This window comes from Lepidochelys olivacea, assembly GCF_965140295.1.
Source record: "Lepidochelys olivacea isolate rLepOli2 genome assembly, chromosome: 6".
Lineage (NCBI taxonomy): Eukaryota > Metazoa > Chordata > Testudines > Cheloniidae > Lepidochelys > Lepidochelys olivacea.
In genome coordinates this window covers 8,462,415-8,483,950 of record NC_140416.1, presented here as the reverse complement: position 1 = coordinate 8,483,950, position 21,536 = coordinate 8,462,415, and the positions used below count along the sequence as shown (strand labels likewise).

The 21,536-nt window shown below is 49.2% G+C and overlaps 1 protein-coding gene across 5 annotated transcripts in view; it reads left to right on the top strand.

Moving 5' to 3' along the window:
• CTNND1 (catenin delta 1) overlaps positions 1-21,536 on the top strand; it is a 59,062-nt gene that overhangs the window by 25,324 nt on the left and 12,202 nt on the right. For 4 of the 5 annotated variants that reach the window (XM_084631568.1, XM_084631570.1, XM_084631569.1 and 1 more), the window contains 10 exons: positions 4,172-4,290; positions 5,339-5,649; positions 7,887-7,958; positions 8,997-9,155; positions 9,443-9,975; positions 17,458-17,921; positions 18,006-18,189; positions 18,600-18,717; positions 19,383-19,536; positions 20,160-20,228. In XM_084631568.1, coding sequence (XP_084487694.1) covers positions 5,455-5,649; positions 7,887-7,958; positions 8,997-9,155; positions 9,443-9,975; positions 17,458-17,921; positions 18,006-18,189; positions 18,600-18,717; positions 19,383-19,536; positions 20,160-20,228 — 1,948 coding nt within the window. In that variant the 5' untranslated portion in view covers positions 4,172-4,290; positions 5,339-5,454. The remainder of the gene's footprint in view (positions 1-4,171; positions 4,291-5,338; positions 5,650-7,886; positions 7,959-8,996; positions 9,156-9,442; positions 9,976-17,457; positions 17,922-18,005; positions 18,190-18,599; positions 18,718-19,382; positions 19,537-20,159; positions 20,229-21,536) is intronic. The other variant, XM_084631571.1, reaches the window with a different exon arrangement.

Here is a 21,536-nt window from a genome sequence, read left to right as displayed (position 1 = left end):
AAATAAACCATTGTGGAGATGTACCTTGGGGGCGAGGGGTAGTGTGTGTGTGTGTGGGGGGGGGGAGGGGGAGAATGTGCGTGGTTGGTTGTTTTTTGTTTTGTGTTTTAAGGCTGACGTGTTTCCAGGTAAATGTTTTGTTTTGGGTCCAAGTGTGTCATAAGCCATTTTTAGGGGATCACAAGGCTGTGGAAGAGGAAGGTGTTGCTGCATTTCCTAAAAATACTCAGTCTGGGTTTGCCTGGTTTCCTCGGGAAGTTAGTTCGACCCCATAGCTCTTCCATGCTTTGTGATCCACATCCACATTTTTGTGGAAGAGCACAGCTGTCAGTGGTTCATAGATCAAAATTTGGTCCAATGGAGCTGAGGCTTGATTTTGCTACTGCTTTGAAGATTAGGACCAAGTCTTCATACTATCATCAGAAGCTGAGGGCTTGTCTACACTGGCAATTTATAGTGTTGCAACTTTCTTGCTCAGGGGTGTGTTTTTTCACACCCCTGAGCGAGTGCAGCAAGTTTCAGTGCCATAAAGCACCAGTATAGACAGTGCCCCAGCCCTGGGAGTCGCGCCCCTTGTGGAGGTGGGGTGGGTGGTTTGTGTTTTTTTGTTTGTTTAAAAAAAAAAAGTGTTGGGAGAGAATTCCCAGTGTAGACTAGCAGCCATTGGAGAGACTGCATGAGGTGCTGCTTCACTGTATGAATTAAGGGTAATGAGGTACTACTATTCATGGGTGCATCTCAGAAAACTGCTCTCTTCAGATACACTCGAGGGGTATTGGAGAGTGGGTGTGGGGAAGGGTGAGTGGGGTGTTCTTGGTGTTTGAAAAGTGGGAGAGATGTAAGGCTGAAGGAGCTGCTTCAGCCTTGCATGCAAACAAAGTTTAAGGGCATCTGTCTGAAAATTTCAACCTCTGAGTGCTGAATATGGTAGGATGCTGCTATACTGTGGCGTGAATGGTGTCTGGCATTAAGGTGTTCTGCATGTAATCTATTCTAGAACTGCTACTGCTTAGTGCTAATGAAAACCTAGATCTTTGAAGCCTATACAGAAGGAGACATCAAAAGAAGGAGGGTCTTTTCCCCAGCTCTCCCACTGACCTGCTGGGAAGCCTTTCACATGTTGCTTTGCCTGTTTCACCTCCCTGCCCTTTGTCTTGCCTTTTTTAGATAGCTCTTGACCTGAAGGGCTTATACAACTTGGCGTATATACAGCACCTAGCACAACAGGACTCCAAGGTGCAACTGTGATAAAGGGGTAATAACCACGAACGCTTGGTTTGCCAAGGTTCCATGTTACACACACTCCTCTGGAGGAAGATTGTACCTTTTTTCTGATTGGGGAGTACTTGTGCCAGCGTGGGGCTGTTTGTATCCATTAGTCATGGATACTTGACAGGCCTGATCTGGTGGACTTGAGTATTTGATGCAGTTTGGTCCTCAAGGCAGAGCCTGAACAAGTGAACCAGACTGACGTGGGTGTCTGCTTGGTCTGGAGTGCTGCTCACACAGACTTGTTCTACCGTGGGTAGAGGGAAGCAAAGGCACCATCTTAAGTGCTCTCTGGCTGACTGGGAACACTGATCTCTCTACAATGCTGGTCCTTCCCCTGAGGGGAGATGGGAGCATAGATTTCAGGGTGTCATAGCCCTTTCCCTTCATGTAATGGCAAGTCTGTCCCTTTTCTCTTGCGTGGAAAACACTGGGATTGTAATTTTGGTCAGAAGGGCGCCTGGCTGAGTCTTGGAGAAGCCCAACATGACTGGGTATAGCACAGGAATAAGGACACAGTGGGCAAGGAACTGAATTCTTGCCCCTTCTCTTTGTGTCTCGCAGCCTCTAATGTGAAGGAGACAGGAAGGAAACTGCCTCATTACTGCTACATTCCCATATCTTGTACATCATACTCCTAACCATTCTGTTCATTGCATTAAGTTAGGAACTAAAGAACTGGCTAAATACACCTGTTAAAACCAGATTCCCAAAGAGCATGGGCTTGCTAAGTATTCTCTTGTGCAGATCCGTGCCAGTGACAACAGATGCCCATTCAGTTGGGCCTAAGCTGGCAGCTAGGCAGAAGGTTGCAATATCTTTTAGGTACCTCTTACCATAGTATTATGAGCACCTCACAATCTTTTAAATACTTATCCTTGCAACATCTCTGTGAGGCAGGATGGAGCTATTAGCTGCTCTCTGCCTCAATTCCCTCCTGTACAATACAGATAAATGACTCACCAGGGTCCGTACAGGAAGTCTGTGGCAGAGTAGGGACTCGAACGCAGGGCTCCCAAGTCCTAGGCTCGTCCTCTTCTCTCTGCTTTGAAAACTACCTATTCCACATGGCTAACAGGGCAGCTGATACCAAGGGGGAGAGGATTGGGAGCTGTTACCACAAATGTGCTATGAAGAGACAAGAGTAGCTGTCTAATAACGACTCTGCTAGGATTGGGAGGCAGACACCATAAAAAAAAAAAAGTCTTTGGGGAGGGGGTGGCTTTTCTCCAGAGTGGAGCACAGGGCAAAATTCTGCTCTGAAAACTAACATTGGAGAAAAATAGGCCAAAGGTTCTGGCAATGGCTTTCAGAAGCCCCTTTGCTGATGAGACCCAAGGGGTGTGATTTATGCTCAATCCTTGGAGAAGGAGCTGGTTGTCTGTGTTTCACTGGCTAATAGATAGTGAAGGGGGAGGAGGTTTCTGTCTGTCAAGTCAGCAGTGCTGCCCTGTCTCAAAGTTTTGGCTTACAGTCTCTCTAACTACAAGTCTGTGTCCTCCTCCCCTGTGCCCCAGTACCCCATAAATGCTGGAGCCCATGGGCAGCCTGGGGCCCAGCCCTCACCCTTGCTTAGAGTGGCAGTAGAAAGTCACTCTCACCAACCATTTGGGGCTAGCAGGCAGCCTGCAATCACTTCTCTCTGAACAGACTTCCTTCTTTCTCACCCCAGAACCATGGTGCTGGAAGATAAAGCAAATTGATTTGTGCGTTGGGAGAAGAGGCACGTGCTGGTGGGGATAGGTGTGTGCGTGCCTATCAGGGTCTCTTCTGCTCATGCTTCGTATGTGCCCAGCAGTAGAACTGGATTTTTTTTATTGGTGAAGGAAGATTACAGGGCGGAGGCCACCAGATGTTAAAATGCAGTTCAGACTGTCTCCAAAGCAAATTGAAAATCTCTTGCTGGGCTCAAAGTCCTCTCTGTGCTGTAGTGCCTGATAAGAACTGAAGCCAAGAAGGCTATTGTATGTCTGAAGAGGTCTTGGACAATGAAGGAATAAGACCTGCTAAAAGGGGCAAGCCTGGTTTGGTTTTACTGTTACAAGTAAAATGACTGGAAGGCCTCTGCTTTAGAGATCCGTGCGTTGGAGTAACTGGGTTTGCTGTATATTAGGTTTGAGGGGCATAGGTGGAGCCCAGGGTTGGAATAGCAGGGTGCAGTGGGCTGGGGGACATCAGCAAGAATGGGGCAGGACATGCTTTGGAGGGGAAGAAATACAGCACAGACTTCCTGTCCCTGCACCCTGTGTCTGTTTTTCAAACAGTGCCTATGTCTTCCTTGTAACTTTGGTGCACAGCCCACTCTCCACACACTGGTGTCTTGCTGGGGAGAGTGGGAAAGTGAGCCAAAGCAGCTGGTGCAGAGGCCAGACTAGCCCTGTCATGGCTGTATCTGTTGCTAAAATATCTTAGCAGACATGCTGGGACGTGGTCTGAGATGGGTGAAGGAGGGGCCCACCCCTCTACATCAGTGTAGGTTTCTCAGGAGAGTGAGTGCTGAGGGTGCCAGTGAAAGGCTACCTTGCCCTGGTAAACTAGTGGGAATGCATCTGGATGACCGTATGAAGTAGTGGGGACCAGCAACCTTTGGAATCGGGTAGGCAGCACTGGGGCAGGTTTGGTTAGCACCAGTTTGCAGCAGGAAGTAAAGATCTGCTGTGTTGGATGCTGCACAAGATGTGTACAGCTGACCCCGAGGAGCCCCTACTGATGAGAGGCATTCTCTTCTCCCATGACCATCCCCATCCCTTGCAGAAGGGGTTGGAAATGGTACTTGAGGTCACGTTGAGCAATTCCATGTCCCTCCCATAATCCCCTTCACTACTGTTCAGTTCTAGCCTGCCGTCTGTTGCCTCCCTCCCTGCGTTACGTTCACTCTGGTTTTCCCTGACTGTCTCTACAGCTCTCTTACCTCCTGCTTCCTCACTGGTGGTGGCTGGGCTGCTTCTCCCATGATTTTTTGCATCTAGACCTGGCTGTGCTGTGCCTTAGCCAATCAAATCCGACCTTCCTTCCTTACAGGTGTGTATGGAAAACTATTTAAATATTTAATTAAACTCTTTGATTTCTTCCTTTTTTCACTATATGTAATGTAATTCTCTGCAAATACAGAAGGTGGGTCAGAGGGCAGTGCAACTCCTGCCCCTTTAGGACTTAGGGTCACAGATGTTCCTCACAGGTTGTCTGACTGTCATAGGCCTCACTGGGTTGAGATTCATAAAGTTAATGTGGAAGCTGAATGTTCCTCATGGGGCAGGGACCCATTAGGGGAGCAGTGTCTAATGGGGTTTGTGAAACTCTGGACTGAATTAGCATGGACTGGGTTGGGTCTCACAGGTCAAGTAGGTAATCCTCTAAACTGCAGCACTCTGCCTCCATCAATGAATGGGGTGGCAAGAAGCCTCTCCCCTTACCAGAGCACATACCCACCAAAACTCTAGTCAAAACAGCTCCCTAGAGGGCCTCTTCTCACCTGGAGCTGGTGAAGGAGCCTATGATTCCTCTCTCCCTTCCAGCCAGACTTATCACCACCTGTCCTATGACTGTCTCACTCACCCTTCCTTCCACCAGGTCGTGAGAGGGGAGTGTTAGATGCCCCTCAAATAAAATGGGAGTGTTTTAAGCACTACTGGCTTTAGAGATTTCCCTCTGGGCTACTTACTCATGCTTCTCTCCTGGTCAGGGTTGGCTCCCTTCCTATCCATCAGGGGATCCTTTCAGATGAGAGAAGATTGGCTCGGGCAAGGGGGTATAGAACTGCCTTGCCTGTACAGATCCTATCCTGGTGAGGCCTTTGTGAGAAGGGAGACTGAAAAGTCTAATTCCTAGACTTGAAGGCGGGAGCTGCTGAGAGTACAGATCAGGGTTTCCTGTAGTAGAGGTGACACTACTACCATGTATGGCAGGACAGTTGCCCTGGCCAGCCGCTGCTATTGTCCCATGGGAAGGGTGGCAGAATTGACACTTGCTCTTTCTTTGAGTGCTGAGAGAACCTGGCCTTGGGATTGATATTTCATCTGTCTCCTCTGATCTCTTCTCTCCTTCCTTCCCTCAACTGTATGTCGTGAAGTGAGGGGCTCCTTCCCCTCTTTCTTCCCCTCCAACCCGTCTGACGCTGGTTTTCTCACACGCCCCGTGCCCTACACCCTCCCTCCTCCCCACCCCCTGTGTGGGGCCCTCGTCACCATGGACGACTCGGAAGTGGAGTCAACTGCCAGCATCCTGGCCTCCGTCAAGGAGCAGGAGGCACAGTTTGAGAAGCTGACCCGGGCGCTGGAGGAGGAGCGGCGCCACGTCTCGGCGCAGCTGGAGCGCGTCCGGGTCTCCCCGCAGGATGCCAGCCAGACGATGGCCAACGGCACCCTCACCCGCCGGCACCAGGTAAACCCCCTTGGGGGAGAGGTGGGCTCGGCAGAGCCCCTTTGGCTGCTCCTGCATGAACTGTGGTGGACGCGGGAGGAGTATTTGGCAGTCTGGCTCCTATCAGAGTTGCCCTGCCCCCTCCCAACTGGCTCACAGAGGAGCTGTCTCTGCACCTAATAGATTTGAGTAACTGCTGTAAGAACTTGTCAGATGAACTGCAGGTCTGGGGGCGTGAGGTGGCATTGCTTGACCTCTCACTGATGCACAGAGGGCCCTCCATACATCTGAGTGTAGGATTAGTGTGCTGGGGAACAGCTGCATGGGCCAGCCTCCATAGTGCTGTAGACTTGTGGATTGGGACTCCATGACAGATGCAGCCCTGCCCAGAAAACCAGGGGCCTCTGGCTCCCTTGCCCCAGAAGCCCTATAACTAGTTGTGAGGCCAGAGGTACTGGCGTCTCTGCTCTTCTGGGGTGCTTGCCTGGTACCCTCTATAACCTGATGACGTGACGCCTGTTGTACAAAGTGCCCACCCTGGGGACGTGGCAGGCAGAGCCCAGGAACTCTCACAGGTGGCTTTGAGTGGCACTCTGGGCTCTAGCTAAGTGCCACTTCTCTCCTCTCCTCCCCCCCCCCCCCCCGGAAAAAAAGAAATCTGCTGCTGCACCAATCTAGAGGCCATGTTGTATTTGTGGCCCCCACGGGCTCAGTATCTGAGTACCTCATAATCTTCAATGTACTTATTCACCCCCTAGTGTTTGGTGTGGCAGGCAGAGCTGCTGTTATCCCCATAACTCCAGATTGGGAACTGAGACAAAAAGATCAAATTACTTTCCCAGGCTCCCGCAAGTGTAGTGTGGCAGAGACCTGGGTTCAATACCCTACTCTGAAGTCCCAGGCTAGCACCTTTAAACACTGAGTAGTCAGATGGGACAGGCCAAGTGCCAGGAGGGGATGAGGGAAGAGTCTGCCTGAGTCTCCAGGGCTCTTAACTTACACTGCAGCAGGCAGTTTATCTGGCTTGATCTCCTTTCTCTTCTTGTGGCTATTTTACGCTCTGTACTGTTGGGGTTTTGTTAAGGGGTAGAAGTCAAGACCTTCTGTGCCCTGTTTTAAAGGGCCAGAGGACAGCTGCACTGGCAATGCACAGAGGGTTTGGTTGTCTAGCTGAGGATACTGGTGCTACTGACAGGTTTCAGAGTAACAGCCGTGTTAGTCTGTCTTTGCAAAAAGAAAAGGAGTACTTGTGGCACCTTAGAGACTAACCAATTTATTTGAGCATGAGCTTTCGTGAGCTACAGCTCACTTCATCGGATGCATACCGTGGAAACGGCAGTAGACATTATACTGCCGTTTCCACGGTATGCATCCGATGAAGTGAGCTGTAGCTCACGAAAGCTCATGCTCAAATAAATTGGTTAGTCTCTAAGGTGCCACAACTCCTTTTCTTGGTGCTACTGAGAAACTTCCCAGGCCACATTGGAGTTAGACAAGTGGATTTTTATTCTTCAAAGTGGCGGGGTGGGGGAGGAGAACAGTTCTCTGGGCTGTAAGTGGGAGGAGAAGTGAACGTATATGAATATTATAGGCAGTGAAAAGCCATTATGCTCTGTGGTCTGCTTTTGACTCTCCACGCTGTTCCCTCTAATTTCCCTGAAATGCTGGTATGTCTCATCTGGTGGCCTGTGGCTTCCACATCAAAAGAAGATGTGAAATGTCTTGTGTGTGTCTCTCTCTCTCTCTCTCTCTCTGATGGAGTTGGGGTGTGTGTACCCAGAAGGGGGCCTTAGCCCTTCTGGTAGGAGGTACATGGAGTTCTGAAGAGTCTGGCCCACCATGTGGAGCACTGGGATGTCTGGAGGGTGGAGCACTAGAAATGGCTGCTTTTTAACCCCTCCTGGGGACTCCCTAGACTGCACTGGGGAATAGCATCGGTCTCCTGCTTGGCTGTGTAGCACAATCTCTGCAGCACCATGCCCTTCACCTAAGAGATTGAGATCTCAGGGCATGGAATCGCCCTGGCTGCTCTTTACCACCTCTACCTGCTGCTAACCTCTGGGGCACTGGAATTGGATGCTGCTGAGTCTGGAACTGAGACTAGGGTGTGAGTCTGTCAGTACTGTCCTTACAAGGTGGAGTGGGGCACTAATCCCAAGGGCATGAGGCCTGGCCTTTCTTGCTTGGAGGCAACAGGACGATGCATTCTAGGCGATGGACTAGGAAGCATTATAATGAGCTGATGTGGCTTGTTTCAGAACGGCCGTTTCCTGGGCGATGCTGACTTGGAGAGGCAGAAATTTCCAGATCTGAAACTCAACGGACCACCGGTAAAGGACTTCTGGGAGGAGCTGGGATCTCTTGTTGGGGGCAAGGCCTGAGTTCAGGGGCACAGTGGCTGGTTTTTCTTCCTTATGGAAGGGACCCATCTTCTTAGGTGTTGCTGGCAAGGCTTCCCCACCCTTATCTGTGCCATAGTGCATTCTCTGCAGCCACCAGCAAACAACAGTGATGCCAGGGAAGCCTCTCTCCTTTGGGTAGATGTTTTCTGGCTTTCGGCAGAAAGCCCTACCACAAATCCCTTCATCCTGGGCACTCCTCCCATTTCACTGCTAGGGCATATGCCCTGTAGTAGAAGCTGGAGGGATGAGGCTTGGCCTGTGTGGTGGAGAACTGGGCTCTGCAGGCAACCACATACGTGAGGGGCAGTGTCAGCATAGGGCCAGTCTCCTCTTGTAGCTAGTGGTTTCCATTTAAAGTGTGTGTGGGGGGGAGAGTGGTGTGGGTAGAAAACTCTAATAAAGGGCTCCTGCTACACCCAGGTAGTTTCAGTTATCACTCCTTTAAATGAGAATGGAAGACAGGATCCAACAGGAAACACAGAACAGTCCTCCAGGCTCTGAGATCCTCTTATTTCCTTTATGCACCACCTCCCAAATGACACCGATCTCCCTCCCAACAAGGGGACCATGCAATCTGTCTTCCTCCTGCATCAAGCTGAGGAGAGCACCCTGCTTGGCTTCCCCCCCTCCCCGGTCTGGCCACCATTGCTGCCAGGCTGCTGCTCCCCAGATGCTACTGCCTACTGTGCCAGCCTAGCACAGTGAGAATTGGGTCGGGGGAGCATCTGGGGCCTGTGAGGGTGTGGGGGCAATGACAGGTGACCCACCTAGATCCTTCCCCCAACCCACTGGTGGGTTGGAACCCACTGTTTTGGAAATGCTGCTCTAGCCAGGAGATGGCTCAGTGCATCCTTGCCTAGATGGTACAGATAGAGAGCTAAGGTCGTGGAAATGCTGTCTCCTGTGGGTGGGATCTGGCACTGTTCACAATCTGGGCTGACTTGGTGTGCTCTTCCCTCATCCCAGGACCGCAGCCACCTCCTCTACAGCACGATCCCCAGGATGCAGGACCCAGGCCAGATTGTGGAGGAGACGTATACCATGGAGGAGGACCCAGAGGGTGCCATGTCGGTTGTCTCAGTGGAGACATCTGATGATGGGACCACCCGGCGCACAGAGACCACGGTGAGGGACAGTAAAAGAAAGGGGACTGTCTTGTCTTCAGTAGTGTTGATCTGGCCTGCCCTCCCCCGGGGTTGGTGAGATGGCCTGTACACTAAACTCTCTATCCTACGTGTTTCTGTAGCACTGTTAACTGAAGCTGGGGATGAGGGCTACTGGTCAAGATGGAGGGGCACAAGCAGAGCTGGGGGAGTTCAGGCCTGAGACGACATGGGGTTTGGATGATTAGGGGACATCAACAGCCCTTGCATTTGTGATCTGAGAGCATATCCTTCTCCCCATCTCTTCAGGTGAAGAAGGTGGTGAAGACTGTGACCACGCGGACAGTACAGCAGGTCCCCGTTGGGCCAGATGGGTTACCTGTGGAGGGTTCTCCTGTCTCCAATAACTACATCCAGACAGTGGACAGAAACTTCCGTAAAAATGGTAATGGGGGGCCTGGCAGCTACATGAGCCAGCCTGGTACTGCCACGCTCCCCCGCAACTATCACTATTCAGATGGCTACGGTCGCCCCTATGAGGACGGCTACCCTGGCAGCGACCACAGCTATGGCAGCCTGTCCCGTGTGACCCGTATCGATGAACGTTATCGTCCCACCATGGATGGCTACCGGGCCCCCAGCCGTCAGGATATCTATGGTCCCCAGCCACAGGTGCGGGTAGGGGGGAGCAACGTGGACCTGAACCGCTTTCACCCAGAACCGTATGGGCTGGAGGACGACCAGCGCAGCATTGGCTACGAAGACCTGGACTATGGGATGATGCCGGACTATGGCACGGCCAGGCGGGCGGGGACTCCCTCAGACCCCAGGCGGCGACTCAGGTAGGAACAGCAGGCTTTACACACTGTAGCTGAACACTTTTCCTCTGAGTATTATTCCCCTCTTCTCTCTCTCCTCCCCCCCACCCCCAATGCCCAGCAGTGGGTGATTCCAACAAAGGTGTGGACCTCCATAAGGCAACTATTAATAGCTTGTGTATGTGTTGGGGCTGTGGTGATTACTCCTGAATGTCTGAGCCTAATTGTCATAGCTGTGGAGTCTAGTTGACTCTCAAATTATGCAGCTGCGGCATTTAACCTCCCTGCAGCAATGAGTACTAGAGTTATCGTGCACTGTCTGGAGGCTTTTGTTCTGGACATACTGTCTCTTGATCGCATGCCCCATGGTTTTGATGTTCGGCAAAGTTTAATGAGGGAGACAGGGACCGATTGTGAGTCCTAAGATGCCTTGATCTCTCTCTCCTTCCTCAGCCCCCCTTTGCATTGTGTCAAGATGTGCCCTGCCAGTTTGGCAGGGGTTTCTGTTCCTGTAAGCCTGGCTTTATAGCAGGGGTGGGCAAATTTTTGGCCCGAGAGCCACATCAGAGTGCGAAACTGTATGGAGGGCCAGGTAGGGAAGGCTGTGCCTCCCCAAACAGCTTGGCTACTGCCCCCTGACCGCCTCCACCCCATCCAACCACCCCGTCTCCTGACTGCCCCTTATACGATGCCCCGGCCCCCTTACCATGCTGCTCAGAGCAGCATATCTGGCCGCTGCGCTGCCTGGCTGGAGCCAGACACACTACTGCGCTGCCCTGTATGAGCAGGCAGCCCTGCCGCCCAGAGTGCTGGCTGTGGGAGAGGGGGGACAGCGGGGGAGGGGCTGGGGGCTAGCCTCCTGGGCCAGGAGATCAGGGGCTGGGCAGAGCAGTCCCGTGGGCCGGATGTGGTTCACGGGCTGTAATTTGCCCACCTGTGCCCTATAGCCTGAGTCTGCTTGGGTTGGACAAAATAAGTTTGCTGTCAAAGGCTGCATTTTGGTTAATGCCACTGCACAGCAGCATCAAATCTGTTGTTGTTGCACATTGATGCAAAGACATGAACGTCTCCGCAGAGTGTTGACTTAAACTTGCAGCTACTGCTGAACTGGGATTCTAGGGTGTGAGGGGTCAGGCTGGAGGAGGATTGATTCCTGGGCAGGTGGCTGACTTGGGGTGCACAGCGCCTTGAAGGAACACACTGGGGAGGAGAAGTGATCAAATCTAACAATAGCAATTGGATCCTCTGTGCCTTGTGCAAATCAGTCACTTCCCTAGCTGATTAGCCAAGTGCAGCTTTGACGGGATGACTGCACTCTGGGGTCCTATAAAAGTCTGGCATTGCTGCTTCTGTGACACTGTATTGTCCTAGGAGTGCTGCTAATGTACTATTTACACAGAATAAACTGAGGAGCCAATGTGAGGAAGGGAACCAGATAGGAACATCCCCACAGGAAGTTGTTGCCTGCACTTCGATGCTATCAAAGTATTTGATGCTCCAACCTGCTCCAGCATGTGTGGTTTTAAAAAAAATAAAATAAAAAATCTGTGGAAAGACTTTGGCTTTGTGCAAGGGACTTGGCTCCTTTTAGCTGAGAAGCTCTAGGTTTACTCACTGCCTTGGTGCTGCTGTGTCTGAGGGGGTCTGAGCCCCGAAGCTGAATGCTCAGTAAAATTCCTAGCATGCATGTTGCTGTAGAGCTAGTCTTTGATTGTAGAGAATGAAACTATAAAGGCCTGGTTCAGCATCCAGCTAACCCCACTCGCATCTCTCTGAGTCCTGAAGGTCACTTAGTTCTGGCTCTGGGCTGCCAAGGGGAACAGATTCCAAAGGCTAGAAGCCCTGCCACTCAGCGCCATAGAGAGATCAAATTTGCGAGTCCTGAGTCTGGACTAGGGATGAGAAATCTTTTCTGAGTAACCTGCTCTGCAGCCATTCTGGACTCTGGCATCTTGATGCCTTCTTATCTAGGCTGAGCAACAGCCCCTCTTCCATCCAGGTCCCCCACTCTGTCAGTCTGGGAGGAGTGGAAGGCTGTAAGATCCATACTCAGTGAAAGGAATGATACAGACAAGTGTTCTGGGGTTGCTGCAGCACTTGCAAAGGGCTCTCAAGCTCCCTGGTGGCTTTATGCAGACACCAAACAGGAAGGGGCACTAGATGAACTCTGTGGGGCCTGATCTGGGGAGAAGAAGCAGTGTCCTAGCATAGCCCCATGGGCTCTCATCTGGGAAGAACTGAACTCACTGAAGGGTCACGCCACGTCAGCATCCTTGCACCTGGCAGCTAGCAGTACTCTGTCATCACTGGTGTCACAAACTGCAGAATCTGTGTGGCTGTCATGCCCTTGTCCTCCAGCTCCCCAGCTGTGGAACAGGCTCTGTTTTTTATCCGCAGACTGGCTGATAAAGATCACAGAAATCCATGGAATCCAAGCGTTGTTGGAGTTGGCTCATCACCACTATCTCAATTACCTTTTTGTCTTGAATCTCCTGGTTTTGGGGATGGTACCTGGCAAGATTAACAACCCCAAGATGTTTTTTTGAGCAAGGTCCTAAACATTACTTACTTTGAAGCGTGCTTGGCAAATTGCCGTCCTGAAGGAAGTAATTAACAATCCATCTTTCTCCCACCCCCGGTGTGCCTAGTGTCTCTACTGGCTATAATCAGCCATGACGGACACGGGTCCATCTTGCATGTCTAGTTGCAACTTGTTAAGCATGCACAAAACCTCAGGACATGAAACTGAATGAGATCAAAGCACTGTAGATGAATTCTTTTGTCCTTCGCTTTCCCATGGAAACACTTGGACTGTCCTGAGTCAATAGAAACAAGTTGACCTTTCACTGTAGCAAGAGGCATTCAGAACTGCCAGTGTCCTGATGCAGCCCAGCTTAGTGTGGATGCTTAATACTGAGCTGAACTGGAGTTAGATGTAACAGTTAAGGAGTACTCCGTCTTGACCACAGCCATGGCATAGGAACCAACTGTCTTCAGTGTGGCGTGTTACTGAGATCAGGTCTTGTGGAGCTAGAGCTTCAGCCTTTTGTCACAGACTGCAGAGGGTGACATGGCAGTCAGTCTGTACACCCTGTCACATGGCTGTGGGGCACTGGATTGCAGGGTAACCACTGATGGTGGCGAAGCAGCAAAATCTCCATTGCCCCAGAACTTGCCAATCAAAATGGCTTCCGAGGGTGACTCAAACAGAATTGCCACCCCAACAGGAGTAACTGGTCTGACCTGAAGCTGTACCACTGATCAGACCGTTACTCCTTTTGTCTAATACATATCCAGCATGCTCACCAGTGAGTGGAATCAGAAACCCTTCAGATAATCCATGGTTGTAATGTAAGAGTGGGCATGTCCTACGCTTGATCCGATGCAAAGAGACAACTGTACGATCAGTCAAAAACTCCTGTAGGCAAAGCTGATCCAAGGTACAGGACCTAGCTGGGGTCTTGTCCATACTAGAAAAGTTTTTGCAGGCGTAGCTATACTAGCAAGCCCTCCTAGTGTAGATGCAGCTTGTACAGCCTGGCATAAAGTGGTTGGCATAATTTACACTACTGGAATAATCTACTGGCATAATTTACACTAGTTCTCTGACAAAGTATATTGGCATAAAAGTTCTTGTCAGTATAGGTATATCTGTACTAGTGCTTACACTGATATAACTCTGCTGGCATGTTCCAGGCCTGGTCAACACCTGTGTGAACACTGCATTGTATGAGTTTTGCACATGCAAGGCTTTTTAAGCAGCCTCTTACTGCAATGCCTCTTTCTTAAGACTGGCTTTACTTTTAAATTAGGCTGCTTAGATCTGCAATTCAAAGTACAAAAGGGCAAATCTTTTTTTTTTTTTTTTTTTTTTGACAAATACCTTTTCTGTTCTCCTAATAAGGGCAGGCAAGTAGGAGGATATTTTTGTGCCTGGGATGATAGATTTAATTTCATCATTGTAGGGATTGAAACAAACCAGGGCTGTCGTGCGATTAAACAGAATAGAATACCATTTATTTAAATATTTTTGCGTGTTTTCTACTTTTTCAAATATATTGATTTCAATTACAACACAGAATACAATATGTACAGTGCTCACTTTATATTTTTGATTACAAGTATTTGCACTGTAAAAATTTTCAGTGGCACTATAGTACTTGTATTAGATTTTCTTTATCATGAAAATTGAACTTACAAATGTAGAATTGTGTGTGGAAAAAACAAGACAAAACTGTGTTATAAAATAAAACAGTGTAAAATTTTAGAGCCGGGCAAGTCCACTCAGTCCTCCTACTTGTTCAGCCAATCGCTCAGACAAACAAGTTTGTTTACATTTGCAGGAGATAATGCTGCCTGCTTCTTGTTGAAAGTGAGAATAGGTGTTCTTATGGCACTGTTGTTGCCGGTGTCGCAAGATATTTACGTGCCAGATGTGCTAAAGATTCATATGTCGCTTCAACCACCATTCCAGGGGCCATGCATCCATTCTGATGATGGGTTCTGCTCGATAGCTATCTAAAGGCATGTGGACTGATGCATGTTCATTTTCATAATATGAGTCAGATGCCACTAGCAGAAAGTTGATTTTCTTTTTTGGTGGTTTGGGTTCTGTAGTTTCCGCATTGGAGTGTTGCTCTTTTAAGACTTCTGAAAGCATGCTCCACACCTTATCCCTCTCCGATTTTGGAAGGCATGTCAGATTCTTAAATTTTGGGTCATGTGCTGTAGTTATCTTTAGAAGTCTCACATTGGTACCTTCTTTGTGTTTTGTGAAATCTTGTATAACATGAAATATATAGCACAATGTGGGTAAAACAGCAGGGGACATACAGTTCTCCCCCAAGGAGTTCAGTCACAAATTTAATTAACGCTTTTTTTCATTTTTTTTTTTTAAAATGAGCGCCATCAGCATGGAAGCATGTCCTCCAGAATGGTGGCTGAAGCATGAAGGGGCATACGAATGTTTAGCACATCTGGCATGTAAATATCTTGTGACACCGGCAACAGTGCCATAGAAATACCTGTTATCACTTTCTGGTGATGTAAATAAGAAGAGGACAGCATTATCTCCTGTAAATGTAAACAAACTTGTTTTGTTTTAGCGATTGGCTGAACAAGAAGTAGGACTGTGTGGACTTGTAGGCTCTGAAGTTTTTACATTGTTTTTTGAGTGCGGTTATGTAACAAATCTCCATTTGTAAGTCACACTTTCACAACAAATTATACTACAGTTCTTGTATGAGGTGAATTGAAAAATACTATTTTTACAGTGCAAATAGTTATAATAAATAAACACTTTGATTTCAATTATAACACAGAATACAATATATAAAAATGTAGAAAAACTGCCAAAATTTTTAATTTCAGTTTTAATTGCACTGTTAATTGCAGTTGATTAATCCAGATTAATTTTTTTTCAGTTAATCACGTGAGTTAACTGCGATTGACAGTCCTAAAACAAACCTAACGCAGTTGAGAAGGTTAACAGAACGGACTCGTCAGCATGTGTGCTATTTTTTACTCTGTCTGCGTCCAGCAAAAAGTGACATTAGACTTAGTCAGTATTGCTCCTGGTTACCTAGGGCCCCATTGTGCTAGGCACCACATGTACAATGGAGATAGCCCCTGCCTCAAAGAGCATACAGCCCTGAATAGACCAGTCAAAGTATGAGGGAGAAGTATTGTTTCTCCACTCTGCAGAAGAGGGGTAGCCAAGATGTAGAGACTTGGCCAGGGTGACAGTGTCTGTGTCAGGACTGGGAACTGACGTGAAATCTCCAGAGTCACACTCCAGTGCTGTAACCACAAGCTGACATTCGTATAGGCTTTTCCCTTGCTAGTCTCCATGTAGGAAGACAGTAATTTTGTTTGTATTGCATTAGCCCCTAGGCCAGGATCAGCACCACATTCTGTTCAGGGAGAATTTTTTTTGTTTTGTTTTGCTTTTTAAGTGTGTGTCTCTCTCTCTCGCTCTCTCTCCAAAAAGAAAAGGAGTACTTGTGGCACGTTAGAGGCTAACAATTTTATTTGAGCATAAGCTTTCGTGAGCTACATACAGCTCACTTCATCAGATGTAAGTGAGTTGTAGCTCACAAAAGCTTATGCTCAAATAAATGCGTTAGTCTGTATCTGCAAAAAAGAAAAGGAAGACTTGTGGCACCTTAGAGACTAACGCATTTATTTGAGCATAAGCTTTTGTGAGCTACAACTCACTTACATCTGATGAAGTGAGCTGTATGTAGCTCACGAAAGCTTATGCTCAAATAAATGCGTTAGTCTCTAAGGTGCCACAAGTCTTCCTTTTCTTTTTTGCAGATACAGACTATCACGGCTGCTACTCTGAAACCTTTTCTTTCTTCTCTCCCCCCCCATCCCCACCCCCTCCGCCAGGGCGAACCCCTCTGATATTTGACTTCAAAATTAGTTATGTGAAAACAACTCTGTCCATATTTGGCTTCTCAAAGCATTTTGTGAAAAGCAATTTTGCACTTAAACTGTGTGTGTTTTGGTATCTTCAACGTCATTACATGACGACTCCTGGCAAAGGGAGGAATTGACTGTCTTGATGCAGCAGCAGCAGTATTGACATTTTATTGTATCCCATAGGAATTGGGTATTCTTGAAATCTGATCCAGCTACCTAACAGGAGGCTGTACCCACTTAATGACTCTGTAATCGTCCTCTTTGCATGAAACATTTGGAACCAGCCTGGCAGAGGCTCTGGAGAACACTAAATAGGAATGATCCTTCGCTAGGGTGGGGAGAGCAGGCTTGATGACCTAATAGGTTGTTTCCGTCTCTGACTTATCTGGATTTACACTGGTGGCATCAGCTTGCCCTCTAGCGGCCAGAAGGTGGAACTGTTTCACAGACCGTTCTGTCTTAAGAAAGTAGAGCTGCTGCTTCTGTGGTTTTAGGGTCTCTGGGGATAATCACGACATGCTGATGTAACACCCAGGTGCCCTGACTTACTGTTGTCAGGTGCTCTAAGCCTAGTAAGATGCTGCCCCAAAGGGCAGACAGGAAAGAGTAGCTGCCATTGCCCTGGGCATGGTCCTGCTATTGTACATTTATCTGTCCAGGCAAAGGAAGCTGCTAACCATTACATGGCTTAGGTTGAAGGGCTGAGGGGAAGAGGGTGTAGACCTGGCTGGCCACAGTCCAGCTCCAATCAGACAGAAACCCACATCTGGCCCCCTTCACCGCAATTGCCAATGGCTTCTACAATGAATAGTCTCCAAGAACCATAAAGACAGAATTACCCTTCTGTAGAGGGAAAGAGCTCTCTAGTCCTGGGGGCCTGTATGAAGGGATGCTGATACTACCTGTGCAGAGGCGCGTGGTTTCTAGTGTTCTCAGAGTCCCAGTCTCACAATGGAACTTCTGTTAGCCTCTCTGGTTCTGCTGTTTCCCAGCGCTAGGGGATGGAGACTGAAGTCCACTCCCCTTCATGGAGCTCAAGCTCTGTTTCCCTTTCTAACTCCATTCCTCTCTCCTCTGCAGGAGTTATGAGGATATGCTGGTGGATGAGGTGGTCCCTGATCAGTACTACTGGGCCCCACTGGCCCAGCATGAGCGGGGCAGCCTGGCAAGCCTGGACAGCCTGCGGAAGGGAGGGACCCTACCAGCCAATTGGCGCCAGCCAGAGCTGCCTGAGGTGATTGCCATGCTGAACTTCCGTCTGGACGCGGTTAAATCCAACGCGGCCGCTTACCTGCAGCACCTGTGCTACCGCAATGACAAGGTGAAGACGGAGGTGCGAAAGCTGAAGGGCATCCCAGTGCTGGTGGGGCTGCTGGACCACCCCAAGAAGGAGGTACACTATGGGGCTTGTGGGGCCCTCAAGAATATCTCCTTTGGCCGAGACCAGGACAACAAGATTGCCATCAAGAACTGTGATGGTGTCCCTGCCCTGGTGCGGCTGCTGCGCAAGGCCCGTGACATGGACCTCACTGAGGTCATCACAGGTAATGGGTGGTCTGGGAGTGGTTGCTGGGGAGGGGGACCTGTGTAGTGCCTTGGTCTCACTGGCTGCATGTGCTCTGTCTCAGGGACATTGTGGAATCTCTCCTCTCATGACTCTATAAAGATGGCCATTGTGGACCACGCGCTGCATGCCCTCACTGACGAGGTCATCATCCCACGCTCCGGCTGGGAAAGAGAGCCCAACGAGGACTCCAAGCCACGCCACATAGAGTGGGGGTCGGTGCTCACCAACACCGCTGGCTGCCTTAGGTATATGCTGGAGAGGTGACAGGAGGGTGGCATCTGAGCCTGTGGCACCTCAGGCTGAGCTTGTGCTGTAACTGGAATTCCCCTCCCACCTTCGGGAGGCTGGTGGCTTTTTCTTCATCATAGCTCTTTGGGGAAGGGGAGATTTCTAGACTTGGTATCTGGATGACTAGAGGCACTGCATGGCAGTGGTAGTGCTGGTGATGGGAAGATATTAATTGCCTCTCCAATGCATGATCAGTCCCTGGCGTGCCTTTTATGGCTTGTCTAGCTCAGTCCTTCTCTAGGTCAGGGAGAGACTTGGGTCGTTCAGCTTGGTGGGGAGCAGGAACATGAGAGCAATCTAGTCCTTCATATGTTCCGAGGTGCTGCCACTACGGCCGTCTCACCCTCCAATCTCTATTCCCCTCTAGAAATGTGAGCTCTGAGCGCAGCGAGGCTCGTCGGAAACTGCGTGAGTGCGATGGGTTGGTGGATGCCTTGATATACGTTGTCCAGTCAGAGATTGGCCAGAAAGACTGCAACAGCAAGGTAATGGAGCAACACTTTCCATCCCCAGTAGATGGGAGCATGTTGCGGGGGCCAAACCAGTGACTGTTTTGGCATCTGGCTCTGCTTTTGATTCCGACAGTGCCTGTAGGAAGAGATGTAGTACTGACCTCTCTTCAGTCACTGCCTTTCCTTCCTGTGACTCTCCTTCCTCCTTTTCAGCATCAGTTCCCTTCTAGGGCCAGGAGGGGAAGAGATTCTGGACCCACCTGACGTTTTAAAGGTGGGGACGGGACAGGACTGAGTTTTTCAGAATGGTTTGCAGCCTGGGTGATCTTTCTGTGCTTGGAAGTAGAGGCTGCTCTGAATTAATGGTATCCAAACGTTGGTCCATGGGTTGATCACCAGCAGGTGACCAAGCCTTGGTGCCCACAGAGCAGAGCATGATCTGAGGATCAAGCACCAGGCTGGGGGATCTGAGGCTGGGAAGGAGAGGTAATGATGGAATTATCATCTTAAGCAGTAGCCTGAAGCATGGAAGTGCTGGAGAGCTACTGCCCTAAGCCAAGTAACAGTTGCCCCTTCCTCCCTGTGACCTCTGAACCTTCACACTATCCCTTATGACTGTGAAGTATCAGGTGACCGGTAAGCCAGCTGTGTCTCATTGTGAATGACACTCCCGCCCTCCCTCTCCCCCCCCCCTTCAGCTGGTGGAGAATTGTGTCTGCCTGCTGCGGAACCTATCATACCAAGTCCATCGTGAGATCCCGCACGCTGAGCGCTACCAGGAGACGCCCCTTAACCCCGTCAACAATGCTGGGCCCCACGCTGCCAGCTGCTTTGGTGCCAAGAAAGGCAAAGGTAATGCCTGTCTTAGTGGGGAGGAAAATGAGGCTTCTTACCATCATGCGCTAACAATCTCTAGCAAAAAGGCTAAATCACTGTTTTCCCCAAGACCTCTTGTAACAACAGTGAGACTGCCCCTGCCTGCATCTCTAGCCCTTGGTGTTCAGGGCCCTGTGGTGGGTTGATGTGCTGTGTTGTCAGGGAAATGACAGAAGGATCTCCACTAACTTCAGGCCTTTCCCATCTCCTTTTTTCCCCTCTCCCTTCTTGCTTTCCTGCCAAACCACCCTGTGATCCTGTTGGTACCTATCCTCTCCTGTTTCCTCTCTCTCCTGTCCTCCTCTCCGCTTCAATAGACGAGTGGTTCACCAGAGGTGAGTACTCTCTTGTCTTTTTCCCTCATGTTAGTTTGGGTTCTCTCCTCTGTCCACTTCCCAGTGAGTGCATGTGGGGTGGATGTTCACAACGCTGGCTAAGGAATGCTCTCTGTAGGAGATGCCCACGCTATCCCAACAGCACCTGAAGATTTATTCTGATACACTTGCTCCAATTAGTGAGAGAAATAAGGGATATGGCTGGGAGGTGGTGGAATAAGCTATGCTAATACCTTGTACTCACTACTTTCATTCCTTCTGAAGGCAAAAAGCCTCTAGAAGAGCCTGGTGCCGATACAGTGGACTTTCCCAAAAGAACAAGCCCTGCAAAAGGTATACTCCCCAGTGCATTTGCTCTACCCTTCTCCTCCCCCAGCTCCTGGTGATACTATCTCAAACTCCATTAAATAGAAGCCAGTTAAACAAAGACCGGTTTTAGAAGGGGTGGAGATACAGACAACTAAATTACATGAAAATAAATGCTGCCTAGTGTAATAAATCCATGACACACAGGAGTTTTGGGAAGAGCCACTCCTGCTTGGCTTATAAGGAGGAGGATGGTGCAGTGGTCAGGGCACTAGCCTAGGACTTGGGGTCAATTTCTTGCTATGCCATACTGTGACCTTGGGAAAATAACTTAGCCTCAGTCCCCAATCTGTACAGGGATAACAACACTACCCTGCCTCCCAAGGGGTGTCGAGTATAAATACATTAAAGATTATGAGGTACTCAGATACTACAGTGATTTGGGGTGTGTGTGGGGGAGAGCAGATAAGCACCATGGGTGACTGGAGCTACACATGACCAAGGTAAGGGCAATAACAGGTATACCATTGTCATGGCAAGTGTCTAGTAGCTACTGTTGACTTTAACTTTCCTGCTGTGCAGAACAAGTGCAGCAGTGGTATTGGCAAATGTCCTGGATTCTTTTGAAACCAGGACGAGACTGTGCACATTACACCTTTTGGTAAAACAAAGAGTGAGTGTTAAACTCCAGGAGCTGCAGGCATTCAGAACTAGAACTGGTTGGGAAAGGTACAGGGTTTGAAATTCAAAGGGCTCTCTTCAAACATCTGTGAATTTTTGTCTCTCTCTCTCTCTCTGTTTCTCCACTGGAAAATGAGGCGTGGAGAAGAAATAAACCTAAAAACTCAATTTTTGACAAAATGAGAAAATTTAGAAAACTCTTGCAGAAACATGGGTTTTAAAAATGAAAATTTCAAATGAAACTTTACCGGCCCTAGTCCAAACAAAGGAACAGGTGCTCATGAGACTTTGCACCCTAATCAGTATGTAGACTAGTCTTTTTCAGTAAAGCACTTCGCAGGACCGGAGACCAACCCCTCTGCCTAATGTCACCTGTATGTCACTGCAACCCCAGCACTTCCAGCTGATCTGGTTTGAAGACCTGTTCTGTGCAGTTGTGGCTGTGAACACTGTTGAAGTGTTCCTGCTGTGCTCATGTGTTGGCGGGAAAGGCTTCTGTAAACATTACAGTTGCTTGAACTAGTTCTGTAGGTGCCAAGAGTATCTACTGGCGATGAGGCTTGAGTCCTCCCTCTTCTCCCTGTATCAAGCTTTTGGACACTGCTGTGGTTGGCTGCTGTGACCATTACCTCCCCTAAATCTGGCCTGGTGTAA